Source organism: Mobula birostris, chromosome X (genome assembly GCF_030028105.1).
Source record: "Mobula birostris isolate sMobBir1 chromosome X, sMobBir1.hap1, whole genome shotgun sequence".
Taxonomy (NCBI): domain Eukaryota; kingdom Metazoa; phylum Chordata; class Chondrichthyes; order Myliobatiformes; family Myliobatidae; genus Mobula; species Mobula birostris.
Genome location: NC_092402.1, coordinates 43,726,904 through 43,747,255, shown reverse-complemented (window position 1 = coordinate 43,747,255; position 20,352 = coordinate 43,726,904). Strand labels below are relative to the sequence as shown.

Sequence of the window (20,352 nt, the reverse complement as noted above, 5' to 3'; positions counted from 1 at the left end):
TTTCACCAGAAAAGTACCAAACTAAAATATTTTTAATGGGTGCTACCATTTGATATTGTGCCTTAATTCCCCCAGTGTGGTTGAAAAGTGACCTACCATTTTAACTAAATCCTAAGAATAAATTCCAGCTGTGATATTGCTGCAGCATGTTGCTGTTTTTGAATGCAATTATGTTAAATAGAAATTATTTTATTCAAAATTTCTTTTCAGAAATTTTGGCCATGACTGTGTAATGCTTTAGGGGCATGTTCGTTCTGAAGCTTCAGCATTTAAAGTCAGCTTGTATTCTAAGTTTAGGATCCGTGTGATTGCCCACCTTTTCTCAATACCATCCATTTTTTTGATGGCAGTGAGGATGGATGTTTAAAAAAAAAACAAAGTTTCCTTGCACTTAGTAGATAACTGATTTTTCTTTTGGCTTTTAATTTAAATATTGATATTGACACAAGAAAATGGTGACATTTTTGTACAGTGAGTGACTCTGGAAAGGGCACTACTACTACTACATCGACTCAGGCCTAGGGGGCCGGTGTCGGGCACGATGATGGACTATCCGCTTCTCCTTCTCCCTCATCAGTGTGTTCAGTTCATCAACATAGCCGTGCCACTGTCTTCTAGGAGCGTGTTGACCATAGTCTTGGGAGGGCGCCCAGGGTTCATCCTCCCGTGCTTGGGCTCACATATGATGACTAGGCTGGCAGGTAGCTCGGGGTGGCGTAGACAGTGCCCCGATAGTTGCAGTCTTCTCACCTCGATTTTGGTGGTGAGCATCAGTAGGTTGTTATAGAGCTCAACGTTTGTCATGTCAGATTTCCTGATAAGGTAGTGGACAGCTAACTTGCATCAAGCAATCCATGTATCGATCTGAATTCATGAGATTGTCTCTTGATGTTGCAGCTCAGTAATATGTTGAGACCGTAGAAACAACAGCCTACAGGGCTAATAATACTGTTGTTAGTTTTATGTGTGCCAGTTTCTGTTTTTGAGTTGCTTCTTGCAGCCTTCTATTTTGTTTGTAGCAATGTTTAATGACTATGGAGTGACTGTTGCACATAGTGAAAGCAACATATGTACCATGAATCCGTGACATTTTGCGTGTGTGATTTTTCTATGGATGTGATTGTAGACATTTTGAAGTTTTATCCCTGGGACATGACCTGGATGTATTACTGAGTAAAGCCAGCTAGTTATTCAACAAAATTACATGATTTCCTTTCAGATGTGAATAGACTCCACTTCCAAAAGTTTTTCTATCCCCTCCCTTTACCTAGCTAAACATTTGCATAGAACTGTGAGGTTTTATGAGAGATGTGTGGAGGAAGTGATCATTAAAATTAAATTTATACAATTTAATCATCATGTGGACAGAATTCCAGTATTTGAGACTCATAATAAAAACAGAAAATGTTCAGCCGGTCTAATAAGGGAGACATTAGGAAGGTTGACTGAAAGCCTGGTCATCCAGCTCTGTTCTCAGGAGCTCTAAAGGCAGAAAAGTAGGGTGGGGAAATGAACTTGAGTGAGAATGCTAGAGCTCGGTTGGGTTGTTCACTGCACAGCCACCAGTAGTGGGAAAAGGCATGATAGGAAAGTGCTCAAGAGGCTAGTTTAACAAGAAAGGGGAACATAACCTCAGCACTTTACTCATATCTGGTATCACCAATGACTTGTATCATTCAGTCTCCACCTTATCACAAACATTCTTCTGTTCTCCCCACTGCTTACTTTACTTTGTAACTATAAACTTCATCAACTTGAAACGTTAACTCTGTTTCTCTCAATGGATGCTGCCTATTGTACATAGAACAAGATTCAAGTTTGTTAAATGACAATTCCAGTACACAAGTGTAAAGGAGAACAAATCCGTATCTGATGCAGCACAAAAAGGAAAACAATAATATAAAGAACACAATAATAAAAAAACACAAATAATAAATACGTAAGATAACTTGTATGCAAAGATTGATTGTACATCCATAAAGTGACGCCAGGTACAGGAATGTCTGTACGTAAGGTGATTGACGAGAAATGATAAAGTAGTTTTGGTGGGGTGGGTAAGTAGGTGGAGGTGTTCATCAGCCTTACTGCTTGAGAAAATTAACTTTTTTTTTGAGTCTGTTGGTCCTGATGGGAGTAGGATAAACAGTCCATGGGCAAGGTGAGTGGGATCGTTCATGATTATACAGGCCCTTAATCGGGACTGTTCTGTAGATATGTCCTTGATGGCAGGTAAGCTGGTGCTGGTGATGTGTTGGTCAGCTTTGACTATCCATTGTTGAGCGTTCCTGTCTGCCACAGTGATGCAGCATGTTAGGGTGCTCTCAGCTGCGCGTCTATAGAAAGTTATTTGTATAGATGTGCATAGTCCAGCTCTGTTCAGCTTCAGAAAGTAGAGGCGTTGGTGAACATAGAACATGACAGCACAGAACAGGCCCTTTGGCCCATGATGTTGTGCTGACCTTTTAACATACTCCGAGGTAAATCTAACCCTTCCCTCCCACATGAGTCTCCATTTTTCTATCATCCATGTGCCATCAAAGAGTTTCTTAAATGTCTGTAATGTATCTTCATCAACCACCGCTCCCAACAGGGCATTCCATGCACCCATCACTCTCTGTGTTTTTAAAAAAAACACAAACTTATCTCTGACATCCCCATATACTGTCCTCCAACTGCCTTAAGATTATGCAGCCTGCTAACAGGCCCTTCTGGCCCAATGAGTCTGCGCCACACAATTACACCCATGTGTCCGCCTGTGAACCTGTGCATATCTGGATGTGTGTTGAGTACTTTACACATTTTTACATTGTTTCCTGTGTCAGCCGTTCCATCAAGAAGAATTGGGAGGCTGGGGGTGGGATGGGTCAAATGGCTCCTAATCTGTTCCCGTTATGGCGATAGGGAAGATGTAAGGCCGAAAAGGGTTTTCGTGAGGGCATTCTTCAGCATGCAGTTAATGACAGTGCAGTCTCAAGACAAATTTCTTTTAATTTCCTGTGAGTTTTAGGAAATACATTTCAAGGGACCTGTTTGTATTCAAATATTTGTATAAATGGTTATGCTGGAATTCTGAACACCAGAGCACTCTCCCAATTAGTACCATGAGAATTTGTTCAGCATGTGGAGTACAGTGACACAAGAACATCAAACATAGAACATTAAAGCACAGTGCAAGCCTTTCAGCTCATGATATTGTGCTGACTTTTTAACCTGCTCTAAGATCATTCTAACCCTTCCCTCCCACATAGCCCTCCATTTTTCTTTCATCTGTGTGAAGAGTTTCTTAAATGACCCTAATGTATCTTCATCTACCACCACTCCTAGCAATGTGTTCCATGCACCCTCCACTCTCTGGTAAACAACTTATCTCTGACATCCCCCTTGTACTTTACTCCAATCACCTTAAAATTATACCCCCTTGTGCACTGGAAACAGATCTCTGGCTATTCACGCGATCTGTGCCTCTTATCATCTTGTACACCTCTAGCTGGTCACCTCTCATCTTCCTTCGAACCACTTTCTTTGGTGTGACTTAGGAAAAGCAGTAAATGCTGGTCTTGCTGGCAATGGCCCCAACCCCATAAATGAACCCCTTGTTACTTGATTGCAAATTTATGAAGAGCACTTTCATAATGCAATACTTCTATTACTCAAAGCCATTTCATTTATGTGTCCAAATTGGTTAGTGTCATTTTTATTCCTTAATTGGGCTTTAATGTTAAAATGTGTATGAACATGGCCAAAGAATCTCACCTGTAAAATTGATTACCGTATTGGGGATATAATCAGTTGAAGTTTAAGAAATTAATGAAGAATAGCAAGGGAGGAGGGTGTGAGGAATTTCAAAAAAAACAGTAACCTCTGGACAGGAGAAAGTATAAATATTGATCTACACCTGGATGGACATTCCCAAAGATGTTATAGATGCTATGAAATAAGATGATAGGAATCATCAGAGAGCTGATGCAATTCAAAGTAGTCTAAAACATTAAAACCATTTGTTTTTTCCAGATATCAGAGAACATGTCAAGCAGATTGAGAAAGCTGTGTCAAGTAAAGAGCCACGGTTTGTGCTAAGGGCTTTGCGTGCACTTCCTTCAACCTGCCGCAGGTTGAATCCCACCGTCCTTTACAAGGCCATCAATGGCTTCTTTGTGTCCAACACTTCAACGCGTGATCTCCTGCTGGCCTTTCTCGAGGAGGTTAGTGTCAATCAATAAATGTTGTATAATACTTAGTTAATGTGAATCAGAGGCAACTATTTGGTTGAATGAGAAACTTATTTAGGGATCCAGATGAATTATAACATATGAAGTAGATTCAAGAATTGACCATGAGTCCTTGGAGTTTGCTCTGCAATTCTAAACCTGCTGGAGTTCAGAATGAGAGGGATTTTATTAAAACCTGTTGAATATTGAAAGGCCTAGAAAGAGTGAACATGGAGAGGATGTTTCCATTTACGGAGGAGTCTAGGGCTAGAAGGCACAGCCTCAGAACAGAAGGACATCCTTTTTTTAAATATAATTTTTATTAAGTTTTCGAAATGATTACAAAGAAAGATAATGTCTACCCTCCCCCCTCCTTTTAACCCTTACCCCCAATATATACCCCTACCAAAAAAAAAAAAGAAAAACAAGAAAATGAAAGAAGAACTGCCTGGATATTGGAAAGTTTCCACATGCTCCATGGGATTCAAATTAAATTTAGTATACTTATTTATTACTTTCCCCAAGGGACCAACATCTTTATCATCGGAGCAACTAAATATGCCATCCTATCTTTTGTAAATAAGGGTGCCAAATATTCAGAAAGTATCATATTTATCTCTTAAATTATAAGTAATTTTTTCGAGTGGAATACAACTAGACATTTCATTGTTCCAATGATTCATACTTAAATACGAATCCGATTTCCAAGTAACTGCTATAGCCTTCTTGGCTACTGCCAATGCAATTTTTATGAATTCTTTCTGATATTTATTCAGTTTAAGTTTCAGTTTTATCCCTTCAATATCACCTATTAGAAATAATACAGGGTTATGTGGAAGTTGAGTTCCAAAAGCTTTTGATTCGGTTAGTTGGGCATTCCTATACAGAGTGTTAGGAAGATTCGGCTTTCAAGAAAAGTTTATTAAAGTAATTCAGACTCTATATGACAGCCCTACAGCCTGAATTAAGATAAATGGGGACCTCTCTGACTCCTTCATCTTAGAGAGAGGCACTAGACAGGGATGCCCAGTTTCTCCTCTCCTTTTTGCGCTATATATTGAACCGCTTGCCCAACTAATAAGACAGAGCGAAATCGTAAAAGGTATCAAGGTGGCAGGGATTGAACAGAAAGTGGCGTTATTCGCAGATGATGTTTTGGTCTATCTGAGTAAACCAGAAAAATCATTTATAGGATTGTTTACACTGTTGGATGACTTTGGGAAAATATCAGGTTATAAAATAAATGTAAAAAAAACGCAGGTTATGTCCCTAAATTATACACCATCCAAAAAATTGCAGGATACATACAATCTTAAGTGGGAAGCTAAATCATTAAAATATTTAGGAATAACCCTGCCGAAGGATCTTTCAACACTGTCACGGGTAAATTATGGGCCATTAATCTCAGAGATAAAAGCAGATATGCATAGATGGAATCTTATCTCCTTTTTAAGTTTAAATTCAAGGATAAATACTATAAAAATGAATATTCTTCCTCGGTTATTGTATCTTTTCCGTACTTTACCGGTGGAGGTGGATGATAATCAATTCAGGGAATGGGACAAATGGATTTCCCACTTCATTTGGCAAGGAAAGAAACCTAGAATTTGATATAACACCTTACAGTTAGGGAAGGAAGGAGGAGGTATGGTTCTTCCTTGCCTGAGAAATTATTTTTATGCCTCACAGATAACCCCTCTGTTATATTGGTGTAATAGGGAATATAAGGCTAGATGGAAGGAAATAGAATTTGGATTAGTTGACAATTTTCCTCTACAGGCCTCAATAGCTGACAAAGGATTGATGGCCCAGTTGGAAAAATTTAAAAACAGTTGGATAAATCTTACATTAAAAGTATGGCAGAAGGTGGTTAATTCATGTGGAATTAATAACATGTTAAAACTCTTTAGATGGTGTGCATATGATACCGAATTCCTTCCCAACAGAGGAGATAAAAGATTTGAGTTATGGATAAAGAAAGGTCTTACAACCTACCTCTCGTTTATAGATAAAAGAGTATTACAAAGTTTCCAAATCCTGCAGGACAAACATGGCCTAGAACATAATAACTTTTTTAGGTACCTTCAAGTACGAAACTATGTTAGCCAGAGTTGTAGATATACAGACCTATCAACAGTAGAATTAGAATTTTTCAAGATTCTGAATTCGGCTTGCAGTTCAATACCTAGTAAATCAGTTTCTCGAGTATATAATGCACTCTCCCATGCTAAAAATGTAAATACACTGTATATTAAAGAGAAGTGGGAGAAAGAAGCGGGGTTGGTACTTTCAGAGGAGGCTTGGGGGAAAATCTGCAGCTTTCAATGGTCCTCGACTAATCCTTTGACTTGGAGAGAACATTGTTGGAAAAACATTATAAGATACTTCAAGACCCCATATCAGGAAAAATATAAAGATACAAACGTGACGTGTTGGAGAAGGTGCGGCTCCAAGGAGGCAAATCATTTTCATATTTTCTGGGATTGCCCTAAATTAAGTCTATATTGGGAAGGTATTCATAGAACATAAGGTACTTAGGTCCCAGATACCTCTGAACTTTGAGATGCTCTATTTGGGGCATGTATTGTTTCTTGAACAGAAGGAAGATATAAAGTTGCTGCAGGCCCTCTTAGCGGCAAGTAAGAAATCAATCACTAGAAAGTGGCTAAATCCAATACCACCTACATTAGAAGATTGGCACGAAATTATCTTGGAAATATTTAAAATGGAAAAGTTGACTTACTCCCTGAGAATTCAAAAAGAAAAATTTTATCAAATCTGGAATAAATGGATTGAATATATAACCCCAATGCGAGCAGACTTTAGATGACTCTCCTAATGATTTATACTGCTCTTCTCATCAACACAGTACTATTGCTAATGTAAGCACCCCTAGTCTAAATGTCTTTTTTTTTGTTTTCTTTTGGAAAATAGAGAATTAACACAAGTAAAGGGAAAGATTTGGGAAAGGGATAAAAAATGAAAAAAATTAAGTAAATAAGTACATAGGGATTGGATAATTATGTCTGCGGGCAGGAGCAAGCATGAACAAATTAGGATATAAACACCTACAATGGTTGTTACATAGGCTTATATACAACATTTTGGACCAGTGGAAATGGTCCAGAAGAGTTATATGGAAACTATTATTACCATTTTTCTTAACAACTAATTCCATTACTTAGCCTAATAGATTAGAATTACCACAGTACATAATTATCTATTTAAGTGTCTAATTTCCTTTTATATCATCTCAATGTGTACTTAAGAATGTATAAATAATTTTAGTTTTATACATATAAAAAAATGGAAAAGGTTATGTGTGTGAAAAAAGTACATGATATTTGTGAATTCCTTATCCAAATAAAAATAAAATTTAAAAAAAAGGAAGTTGAGTTCCAGCAGTTTGTTCCAATAAGACTCTTAAATTTATCCAAAAAAGTTGAATTTTAGAACAAGACCAAGTAGAATGTAAGAAAGTACCAATTTCTTGATTACACCGAAAGCATTGATCAGATAAATTTGAATTTAATCTATTTATTTTTTGCGGTGTAATATATAATTGGTGCAAAAAATTATATTGTACTAATCTAAGTCGAACATTTATTGTCTTTGTCATACTGTCAAGACACAGTCTTGACCAATTTGTTTCATCAATATTAATATTCAGATCCGCTTCCCATTTTTGTTTTGACTTGTGGATTCCTTGTTTAATTGTCTGTTTTTGAATCCATTTTTACATACAAGAAATAAACTTTTTAATTTTTCCTTTTTGAATTAAAATTTCAATTTCATTGGGTTTTGGCAAAAACATTGTTTGACCCAGTTTGCCTTTTAAGTAAGCCCTTAATTGAAGGTAACAAAAGAAAGTGTTATTTGATATTTTATATTTATTCTTTAGTTGTTCAAGTGACATCAATATACCTCATTCATAGCAGTCTCCTATAGATCTAATCCCTTTTTGGTACCAATTATATAAAAGTTGATAATCCATTGTAAAAGGAATAAGTCTGTTTTGGAACAAAGGTCTCCTTGCTAATAAAGATTTCTTTATTTCATTATCAACATTTATCTTATTCCATAGATCAATGAAATGTTTTAATATAGGAGATTCTTTCATTTCCTGTATCCATTTAGATTCCCATTTATATATAAAATCTTTGGGTGTAAGGACATCCTTTTAGTAGAACAAAGATGAGGAGTTTTTTAACCAGTGGGTGATGAATCTGTGGAATTCATTACCCACAATGTGCTGAAGAGGCCAATTCATTGGGTATATTTAAAACTGATGGGGGTTGAGAGGGATAATAAATCTGTCATGATGGAATAGTGGAGTAGACTTGATGGGCTGAATAGCCTAATTCTGCTCCTACATCTTGTGGTCTTCATTGGCTGATATTCTGCCTTTCTGTCTTGTCTTTATTAATTTCTGAAGGAAACCCTTAACTTGCTTGGCTTATTAAAAATTATTTGGTGTTTGTCTTCCAGTCTGTGGTTAGGGCTTAGGGTTGCTTAAATGTCTCGCATCAACCAATTTGAATAAAATTTGAAACTGCATCACTAACTTTCTGATGGAATCCAAATAAATAGCCAAATGAATAATTTAAACCTTTTTAGACAGTAATGAAATCAGTGTGTTTGCAATTAATTATTCACTTCAGTCATATAAAAATTGAAGTTACTGAAATAGCTAAAGATAATTAAAGTTATTTAGCTTGAGCTAAAATGTGAATTTAGAACAGTCAATGACAGACATCCCACCCTGCAAAAACTCATTTCGGGGAGGTAGCACTATAAATTTGCGGGAGACTTCCGGGAGAGGTGGGATGTCTTCAATGAATGAGACAACTTTAGGATTCCATTTCTTAAATTATTAACATAGTAAAATGTATTAACTAATCAATATATTGAATACAATCTAAAATCAAGTACATTTCCTGAATATTTAAGAACTTCCAAAGAGTATGGATTTTTCTCTGGTAGATTGGCCTTCTCACATGACAAAGTGAAAAACTATATGTTGTGTCCTCTGTTTGGTATCGAGGGGAGGAAAGAAATCCTGTCTTAAAATGAAAGTTTGGAGATTTAAATAATTTATGTGATTTAACTGGTGAAATGAAATTGGGTGTGCCAAATGATTTTAAATATTCTTCTTTTTAAGCCGATGGATACAGAAGGGGATGTGCAGTTCCGTCCTCGGACGGGAAAGGCAGCTTCAGTTCCTCTTCTGCCTGAGGCAGAGGCTTACCTGCAGCTTTTACTAGTCATTTACTTGACAAACAACAAACGATACACTGAGGTGAGTGGATTTGGCTGGAAGGATGTGTAGTCGAAACTTCTAAACTGTATCCTACACATAAGCAGTAGTTTAAATTATACCTACTTGTAAAGTGCTTGTGCTTGCACTTGATTTAAATTTTTTCCTGTTTTTTCGATGAAATGCACTTCCATTTGTCTGGTACTTTCAAATTCTCCGGATGTGCCAACTGGCATCAAATCAGTTACATTCCAAATGTAGCGATTATTTTGTAGAGAAATGTGAGTGACCACATCCCTTGGGGTTTTAGGTATTGAGTTCCACAGTTTTGGAGTGTAGTTTAAAACAAAAAGCTGACCTGCCAATTTTCTTTTGGGGCAGATTCTTTATATTTAAGAGACCAGTAGAATAACACAGAGCTTGAGCAGGATTATAAAACAAAAGTGATTCTGTAATGTACTCCAGGCCCAGATTTCAAAGCAGACAATATTCTGAGCTCTATTTTGAGCTTGACTGAAACATTTTACATTCTCTGCTCTGACCACCATCTCCCCACCTTTCCCCACTCCCTATTATTGAAGAGTACAATGTTGAAACCTTGCCTTGTCTTTTAGCAGCATGTCCTGTGGTTTGTCAGCCTTGATGCAAGTCCTGTGCTGCATTTTAAAAAGCAAATGGTGTCTGTAAGGCTTTAGTCAGGCAGTAATGAAAGCAATGGCAATCCAGCTTCCCCAAATCACTGAAGGATAAAGATAGCACTTAGTGCAGCACTAAGCCACAGATCCCACACCAAGGTCGTCAGGTTGAAGTCAAAGTTCTAGTTGAGTTGGACAATCTCAAATCAGGGCAGAAACTCCATACAAAATCATAACTAATATATCCTGGTAAGGTAGAGGAAAGCATTCCCCTTGCCACAAAATATTGTTTATTGATACTTTTTTTACAGACGCATAGGCAAGAAATTGAGGGATATAGATCACATGCAGGCAGGTGTACAGTTTAATTTGGCATTGTGGTGGGCACAAACACGTGGGATGAAGGCCCAATTCCTGTGCTGTACTGTTCTGTGTATTGGTTTGTAAAAATGGAGGGCAAGTTGATTACACAGCAGTGTCAAGATTGTTAAAATATTCCAGAATATTTCACAAGAGAATTATCTAACAAAATTTATCATTGTGCTGTGTAAAATGTTATTAGTTCAGATGATCAAAAGCTTAGGCAGAGGTTGTATCTAAACTGATACTTGAATTAGAGATGAAAAGTCGAGATTTGAGACGAGAAGTACCAGAGCTCAGAGCCCTGGAAGGCACAGCAACCATGAAAAATCAGATACACAAGTTCAGAAAGTAGACAGAGCAGGGTCCCTGGTCAGTTTCAGCTGGAAAATCTGTCTTAGCTGAAGATTCTCATTAGTGATTATTCACCCTCACATCAAGGTTACTGGAAAGCTGTAGTAAAAATGGAAGTTGATATTTTTTAAAAATGCAATGTCCATTTTCTTTTTTTTTTTGGTGCAGGCACAGAAATCCTCTGATGACCTGATGCAAAAGATTGCTGCTCAGAATCGCCGGGCTCTGGACTTGGTTGCAGCTAAATGTTACTATTACCATGCTCGCGTCTATGAGTTTCTAAACAAACTTGATGCAGTCAGAAGGTGAGAGAGTCTTTGCATCTTTGCACCCTTGAGCAAAAGCAAAGACATGTTGAAATTACACTTCTGAATATAATATATATTTTGTTTTATGAATATATTTTGTTTTGTGGTTTGATACATTTAACTAAGTCCATGAACAGAATCGGTTTTAAGTGTCTTTTTGCTGATCTTGTACTGGAGGTGTTGCCTATCACCAGATAAAGAAGTCAATTTCAGCCAGTCATTTTAAATTACTGCCAATGAAGATGGGTGGGTGCAAAGAAATGGGATGTGCTTTGGGACTGAAAATATGGATATGGCAACAAATAGTCAGCACCCAGATTATTATCAAATTCTTAAATGGCCTCTTATAGAATTCCAGAAACAGTATAATAATTCCCTCTTAAATGATTGATTTGATTTTAGTCGTATTTGGACAGGATGCATTTCAAATTCAAATGACCATTTCTGAGAAGTAACTTCTAATATCCCATTCACTTGCTTCTACCATTGATCATAAACTGGACCCAATTATTACAGATTCACAGATCAATGGAAGGTTCTTCCATTAGTTTTTGCATACTTCTTTCTGCCCCTCCTTTGAGGTAATGACAGCCAAGGCTCATAACAAACAAGATTTGTATTCCATCAAAACCACATAGGTCCCCAAAACACAAGCTAGCAGAAGTTTGTAGCCCCATAATATCTCCATGATTGATAAACTTTGAAGCTATTTTTGTCAATCTTTGATGTTTTGCAAGTATTTTGGTGACATTTGTTTCTAATTTTAATATAAATGTTGCTCCAGATTCTATTATCTACAGTCTCTCTTGTATCTCTCTAGTATAAAATGGTTTCTTTTGTGAAGGTAAAACAAGTACAAAAAGATGCTAAAATTGTTGTAGTAGACCAGGGAGGTGAGCATCTTCACTATTGCCCACAGTTTAATTTTACAAACTTTCCAGTAACTTGCTTGTTTTTCAGCTTCTTGCATGCACGTTTAAGGACAGCCACCCTGCGCCATGATCATGATGGACAGGCTACTTTGCTGAACCTGTTACTGAGAAATTACCTGGTGTATAATTTGTATGATCAGGCTGAGAAACTCGTCTCTAAATCCATTTTCCCCGAACAAGCTAACAACAATGAGTGGGCACGATACCTTTATTACACAGGTGAGATTCAGTCCAATCTGAAGTAAATGCTAAAGAGGTGTGACCAGTTAAAATAAAATAGGACGACTTAGAGAGGACAACTGTTCTGGAAAGCACATTCATTTATTTCTCCAGTCACGATGCAACACAATATCCCCTTTCGTTTTTGTGCATGACTCTTGACTTCAAAAGTGTTGCCAACAATAACTGGTTTTACCTATTACCTGCCAACATGTACTCTCCCCCCACCCCCCCCATCTTTTTCTGGTTTCTTCCCCCTTCCTCTCCAGTCCTGATGAGGGCCACGGCCCGAAATGTCAACTGTTTATCCTCCCCATTGATACTGCCTGACCTCAGCACTTGTATGTGTTCTTCAAGACTTACAGCACCTGTAGAATCTCTTATGTTTATGACTGCTCATCTTAGTAGTTCTCTGTGACAAGTTAGCCAGTAAATAATCCTACGGTACTTTGCATTAAGACAAAGATGCTTGCAGTTTCAGCAAAAAAAAATTAATCTGTTCTTAGTTGCTTTGAAATGCTGAATCTAGACATGTAAACCATCAAATCAGAATATTACAGATATATCCAAGATATATTTTTATAAATTTTTGGAAGCCATCATGTTTGTCACTTTCAGGTCGTATTAAAGCGATTCAGTTGGAATATTCAGAGGCACGAAGAACATTAACCAATGCTCTACGAAAAGCTCCACAGCATACTGCAGTTGGCTTCAAGCAAACAGTGAGTTAGGTCTTCTGTTCCTATAGCTTTTTTTAATTTAAAAATGGTGCTGCTAGTTTTAATTTTTTTAATATTTTCCATTAAATATTATTAATCTTAACTAATGAAGTGGCTCTGTAAATGTTGTAACAGAAATAATTTTGTGAGGAATGTGCATTTCATTACCAGGTTCATAAGTTGCTGATTGTTGTGGAGTTACTCTTGGGTGAGATTCCGGACAGGCTACAGTTCCGACAACCATCACTCAAGAGGTCCCTGATGCCATACTTCCTGCTCACTCAGGGTCAGTACGAGGTAGCTAGACACAAACATGTTAGATTGAAAGCAGATTTCAGATGTTTTTTTCCTTAGAAACCAGTTACCCTGAATGTTGTCTGAGCTTTAGGCAGATGGAGTTTATATTTTATTCATTATATAATCTCAGTGCATTTATTTGAAAAGCAAGTCATCTAGTTGGAATAAGTTGCTTTACCCCATTACACATCCCCAACCCCATCTCAAACCATTCCTCACAACAGTATACTGTAGGAAGGACAATTTGGTACAAGTTGTAGTTTAGTTACAATGCAATAATGTGGAATGATATGTAACAATGTGTACTAATTAGATCATATCATTTTTTTCTGTTTGATGTCATGTCTTTACAAAGAGTCATTATGTCATTTCCAACAGTAACAGTTTGTGTTGTTAAAGCTTCACTTGTTTAACGTGTAAGATCGTATTGAACTGTTGCTTTCATTAATTACCAAAGTAAATTTTCACCTCTGTGCATGACCAGCAGCAGAGAACTTGGCTCTCTATTGACCCATCAAAAGAATAAAGTTTTTCCAAAGGGGTGCCACGGTGGTGTAGCAGTTAGCACAATGCTATTGCAGCTCAGAGTGTCAGAGTTCAGAGTACAATTCTGGTTAGTAGGTTAATTGGTCATTATAAATTGTTCTGTGATTAGACTAGTGTTAAATCGGTGGTTTGCTGGGTAGTATGGCTCGGTGGGCTGTTCTGCACTGTATCTCTAAATTTTGAAAAGTTAAATCAGAATCACGTTTATTATCACCGGCATGTATCGTGAAATTTGTTAACTTAGTGGCAGCAGTTCAATACAATACATAATATAGAAGAGAAAAAAGTAATAATAGTATTAATAATAAGTAAGTCAATTACAGTATACATATATTGAATGGATTAAAAATCCTGCAAAAACAGAAATATATTAAAAAGTGAGGTAGTGTTCAAAGGTTCAATGTCCATTTAGGAATCGAATGGCAGAGGGGAAGAAGCTGTTCCTGAATCGCTGAGTGTGTGCCTTCAGGCTTCTGTACCTCCTACCTGATGGTAACAATGAGGAAAGGGCATGCCCTGGGTGCTGGAGGTCCTTAATAATGGACACTGCTCCCTAAAGATGTCCTGGGTACATCTAGTACCCAAGACGAAGCCGACTAAATTTACATCCCTCTGCAGCTTCTTTCGGTATTGTGCAGTAGCCTCACCCCCTCCCCCACCTCCATACCAGACAGTGATGCAGCCTGTATTAAAAAAGCAGCTTTTCCTTTTCTTAAATATGGAATTGAAAGCTCAGTGGCTTCGAAGAAAGATGATTTTTTAATAGTGGCCCACCAAATTTTCCTGCAGCAATTTTTGGCTTATGAAAGAATCACATTAAATGGAGATGCTTGCATGATTAATGTACCCTAAGGCTCTTCTACACAATCTCTTGCTATTTTGCAGAGAGGAGATGATGAATTGTCAATTGGATTAGGTATATAGGGATTTGTTGGGCATACGATTGGTGAGGGAGAAGGATTGATGGACAATGGAGCGTACTGGAATGGTGACAGTGAGTGTAGGGGTGAGGATAATCAATGGTGTCAATTAGTGAAGGGAAATGAATGCCACTTGTGGCAGTGGCCCAGGTAAAATGGGGCCTTTTATTGCCAAACTCTCTTGAAGTTCAAACTCTCAAAACCAGTTTTGGTGTTCTTGGGATCCTCATTAGCACAACAGAATTTTGTGCAATTAGTGTCAATTATGCTCCTTTTGGCACGTGCTGAGTGTTCTTGAAATAAAAGCATGTTACATAAGCAGAAATCCTGGCAGCGTTTTCAGCTTGTGGCCTTGAGATCCAACATGAAAGTGGACCTTCAAGGTCTAACGCTTGATAACGTTTATAATAGACTCTCCTTGGTGTGATTTTTGAAGAGAGCCTTATTGATTTTTTTAAAAATCCTGTATTTTTGGCTAAGGTTTCACAAAGATCTCTTAAAAGCTAAATTGGAACTGGAATTGTTAGTGCCTTTTAGTGCTGTTGGTTTAATAGATGATAAATTCTACATAAGATAACAAACACTCATTGCCCTTAGCAACTTGAAATTTATTTTATGAAGATATATATGGATTTAAATTTTCTTTTCTCAACCCTGAGGCTCAATGGCATTCAACAATGAACCCAATAAAATGTAACAAGTTTGTACATGACAAGAAAGGTTTAAGTTGGCTTGTGCAAGGAGCAGTTGGTCCTAAAAGCAAATGCATTCACTTCAATCTGAGTCATGCTAAAGCTACGCATTTCAAAGTTTTGATCTTGGAAACTCAAATATCTGCATTGTATGATTGCAATGACTGCCAATAATTTCAATTTGTTTTAATCAGGAATTAATTTGCATCGCTATTTGTTTTTTATTACATTAATAAAAATATGTTACTCTTTATGCTAAATATGGCATGGTTTAAACTAGATCTATTTCTTGAGCTGGTTCTTCTTAAAGGACACTGTATAAAATCTTTCATTAATGGCTTTTGATAAGCTGTTCTCGATAACGAGTGTCTCACATTTCTGTCTCTCTACCCCCCTCAGCTGTGCGCACTGGGAACTTGGCAAAGTTTAACCAGGTGTTAGAGCAGTTTGGAGAGAAATTTCAGACTGATGGCACCTACACACTGATCATCCGCCTGCGACACAACGTCATCAAAACAGGTTAGTATTCCCAGGTGGAAAGTTTACCCACAGCACCTTCTTTTGATCAGTTTATTCAATACCAAGTCCTGAAAGCAGCTATTTGTGATTAACTGAAGTATCTTTGCTCCAAATTAGATGAATTTACTGCAGGATCATTGTCTGCCTATCTTGAACAACTGGGAATCAAGTTCATGCTAAGATCGGTCATATCTTGGGGTTCCTTAATTGAGTACAAGTTTTACCTAAGGTGGTGCTGAGGTTAAATAGGTAGTTCGTACTGGTTTTAACTAAAGTTATAGATAGGAAACTGTGCTTGACTTTGAGTGACCCTGAGAAATAAAAGGAAAAATAAGCCAGAGTTCTTAATTCTGTATGTATATACAGTGATCTTGGTTCCAGAAAGTCTATATGTGACACTATACAAATATTAGGGCACATTTGTCTTTCTAATTAATATTGCTAGTCATTAAAACCCAGAAGCATAAGAGGTTCTGCAGATCCCTAGCACACGTGAGACTACAGCATAGCTACCCAAAGCTGGCATTTTCACTCCTAGAGAACACAAGTCTGAAGATGTGGAAAATAGTTTACTTCAGAGCACAGGCAAAGGTACTGGTTATTATTATCTCATTTTAAAGGTGATCGTGAGGAAAAACAGCAGCCCCTCCACTTTGCATTACAGATAATAGTTTGTTGGAGTCAATATTTAAATTGTATCTTAACTCTTCATTTAAATAGTGTCTGATTATGCAATAGCAGAGTTAATTCGCTGTATAATAAGGACTCAAAATTTAATTTCACACGAAGGAAAGTTGAATTTATGCAATACTTGTGGATTGTAATTGATTCTGAAGCTTCTGCTCAGTTGGCTTCCTGTTCTGTTATCTTTTTCTCTTTCATTTTGTCATAATAAATTAGTGACTGTCTTTTGAGTTTTTGTTCTTACAAGCTGAATTACCATTTAGTTTATTTTTGCCACTTTGCTGCTTGTATGGTGAGTGGCAGCAGGTATGAAGGGGAGAAAAATAAATTTCTGTTTTTGCAGGAGTCACGGTAACTAATGGGGCAATTGTCTGGTTATATATTCTTTTTAAAAATTCCCTGTGGTGGATATTTTTCACTTTCTCCATGATGTAAGGATATGACCACATTTCCCAACAAATTAATGGATAGATATTGCTTTAAAAAAATCCAAATAATAGTTACCAATGACACTAAAATGTGTGGTAATATAGTCAGTGAAGAAAGTATCAAGAATTACAGTGGGATTTTGGTCAGCTGGATAAGTGGGCTGAGGAATGACAAATAGAGTTTAATTCAGGTAAGTGTAAAGCATTTTGGGAAAGTGAAATCAAGGTAAGACTTAGTGAGCAAAAAGGAGTTGCAGAACAGAGGAACCTTGAAGTTTCCCTGAAAGTGGAGTCACAGATAGATAGGGTAGTGAAGAAGGCTTTTGGCACACTGGTCCTCATCGGTCAGAGTATAGAGTGTAGAAATTGGGAGGTTATGTTGAATTGTGCAAGACGTTGGTGAGGTCATATTTGGAGCATTGCATTCAGTTTTGTTCACCCTGCAATAGCAAAGATGTTATTAAACTGGAAAGAGTGCAGAAAAGATTTACAAAGATATTGTCACAACTTGAGGGACTGGGTAATTGGGTGAGGTTGGACAGGCCAGGACTGTATTCCTTGAAAGCTAGGAGATAGAAAGGTGATCTTATAAAGGTCTACAAAATCATGAGAGGCATAGATAAGGTGAATGAACTGAGTTTTTTCCCCAGGGTTGGAGAATCAAGAACTATGGGACATAGGTTTAAGATAAGAGAGGAGAGATTTAATGGGAATCTTAGGGGCATCCTTTTCACCTAGAAGGTGGTCTGTATATAGAATGTATGCCAGTGGTAGTGGTTGAGGCAGGTACAATAACAGATTGTAAGAGAAAATTGGACCATGGACTCCAGGTTAGGACCCCCTGTTTAAGAAGGACTTCGGCAAATGGGACTAACTTGGATGAGCTGCTTGGTTAACATAGAGCAGTTGAGCCAAAGGGGCTGTTTCCATACTGTATGACTGAGAAAGGGCAGGAGCACATTGTGAGTCGGAGAAGCCAAAGCATATTGAAGAGCCTGAGAGATGAAAATAGTAGGGTGCTAAGGCAAGAGCCCAGAAGTAGTAGAGGTACAGAAAGAAACTTGGACCAGCTGCACACGTTCACCAAACTAAATTATAGGACTCTGCTGCAATGACTTGTACACAAGTCTGTCTCCCTTTGTTTAACCACACTCTGTTCAAGAAGAAAATGAAATGTGTTACTCTGCTTATAAAAGTATAATGGATTTTTAAAGATTAAGCTTAAGCAATTTTAACACCCTTTTTTCCCTCTCTCTGCAGGTGTAAGGATGATTAGCTTATCTTACTCCCGCATCTCTCTCTCTGACATTGCACAGAAGCTCCAGCTGGACAGCCCTGAGGATGCGGAGTTTATAGTTGCCAAGGTAATCTGAACAGGAGAGAAGAAACAAAAGTAGAAAGAAAATTCTGCCCGTTCGTTTCTAGTAATATGTGCTAGATATACAAGATTCATTTGGGATTGTGCTTATTAAGACCTTGCCTGGTCAAGTACTCTTTTGACCTAGTCACTTTCTCAGTTGAAGTAATATCTCAAGAAATAATGCAATCTTGACACTCTTGTACTCCAATGTGAGGCAGACTTTTCAAAAGCAGAAGAGCTAAAATTTGGGGAAATAACTTGAATCTGTTCTTTTTTACCAGGCAATTCGTGATGGAGTGATTGAGGCCAGTATTAACCATGAAAGAGGATACGTACAGTCTAAAGAGACGATCGATATTTATGGTACAAGGGAACCTCAGCTGGCCTTCCACCAGAGAATCTCTTTCTGTCTGGATATCCACAACATGTCTGTCAAAGTATGGTTCAAATCTCCACTGATTTTTCTATGGTTCCACGAATTGGCTTTTTGAGATGAGGGTGTTGTGGAAATCAGTTTGAGATTGAAATAAAATCAGAGCTCTCCCTGGTTAGTTAGATTGATATGCAAGGCAGTCTTAGTTTAGAATTGAAGGTCAGTTTTTCTTCCAGCTCAATTATTGCATAGACAAGGGACTCCAAGTACATTGAGGAAATGCTTCCAGAGAAGCAGTTTATAACCTCTGATATTAGAGAGATTGTACACTTTCTGATGGAGGGCAGCAGGTCTGAGTGGAGGTCAGAGTCCAATGCTTTGCTTTGGCTCTAGAGGTAACTGAGTGTTGCTCAAAGCATGGCCAACACATTGTTGATTGTTGACATTATTGTAGGCATCCATTATCTTCAGTGCATAAAAATCTCATTATTTTATTTTGATTTACAGGCAATGCGATTTCCACCGAAGTCATACAACAAAGACCTGGAGTCAGCAGAGGTGAGGTACCCATTGAAGAAAGTGACATGTTAATATGGGGAAAGTATTTGAAACTTAAATGGGAGATAGATATCAGATCACTTGGCAGGTGTACTAGTTTCAGAGTTTGACTAAGAAGGTAACATTTCTGTGAGGCGGTTAGGATATATTATAAAGTCAGCATAGTGGATATTACCTACCTGATGGCATTGTCCTATGGACTTGATTTACAAAGTTCATTCCCAAAGGGTTGCTGTCAAAAGTTTTAGGCAGGGTTCCAGTATAACTAGAACGTACTCAAGAAAAGTAGTGGAATGCATAAAGGAGTCTCAACTGTTATAGTCACAAAAGTACAGCAAGAAAGGGGCCATTTGGCTCATCTAGTCTGTGCTGAAACATTTGGGCTGCCTACTCCTATTGATCTGCACTGGGACCACAGCCCTACATACCCCTACCATCCATGTACCTACCCAAACTTCTCTTAAACATTGAAATTGAGCTCGTGTGCACCAGTTGCCCTGGAGCTCATTCCACACTCTCACAATCCTCTGAGTGAAAATGTTTCCCATCATGTTCCTTTTAAACTTTTCAGCTTTCACCCTTAACCCCTGACCTCTAGTTGTAGTCCCATGCGACCTCTGTGGGAAAAGCCTGCTTGCATTTATTATATCTATACCCTTCATAATTTTGTATATCTCTATCAAATCTCCCCTCAATCTTCCATGCTCCAAGGAATAAAGTTCTAACCCATTCAATCTTTCCATATAACTTGGGTCCTCAAGTCCTGTCAACATCCTTGTAAATTTTCTCTGTACTCTTTCAACCTTAGTTACATCTTTCCTGTAGGTTGGTGACCAAAACTGCACACAATACTCCAAATTAGGCCTCACCAATGTATTGTACTACTTCAACATAACATCCCATCTCCTATACTCAGTGCTTTGATTTATGAAGGCCAATGTGCAAAAAGATTTCTTTACAATTCTATCTACCCGTGATGCCAC

General features: G+C 37.7%; 1 protein-coding gene across 1 annotated transcript in view; it reads left to right on the top strand.

Annotated features, from left to right (window-relative positions):
• Positions 1-20,352, top strand: part of psmd3 (proteasome 26S subunit, non-ATPase 3) — a 32,389-nt gene that overhangs the window by 6,804 nt on the left and 5,233 nt on the right. Inside the window, exons 2-11 of the mRNA XM_072249713.1 lie at positions 4,012-4,202; positions 9,370-9,507; positions 10,983-11,119; positions 12,083-12,273; positions 12,892-12,995; positions 13,164-13,278; positions 15,847-15,966; positions 18,339-18,442; positions 18,720-18,875; positions 19,319-19,369. Coding sequence (XP_072105814.1) covers positions 4,012-4,202; positions 9,370-9,507; positions 10,983-11,119; positions 12,083-12,273; positions 12,892-12,995; positions 13,164-13,278; positions 15,847-15,966; positions 18,339-18,442; positions 18,720-18,875; positions 19,319-19,369 — 1,307 coding nt within the window. The remainder of the gene's footprint in view (positions 1-4,011; positions 4,203-9,369; positions 9,508-10,982; positions 11,120-12,082; positions 12,274-12,891; positions 12,996-13,163; positions 13,279-15,846; positions 15,967-18,338; positions 18,443-18,719; positions 18,876-19,318; positions 19,370-20,352) is intronic.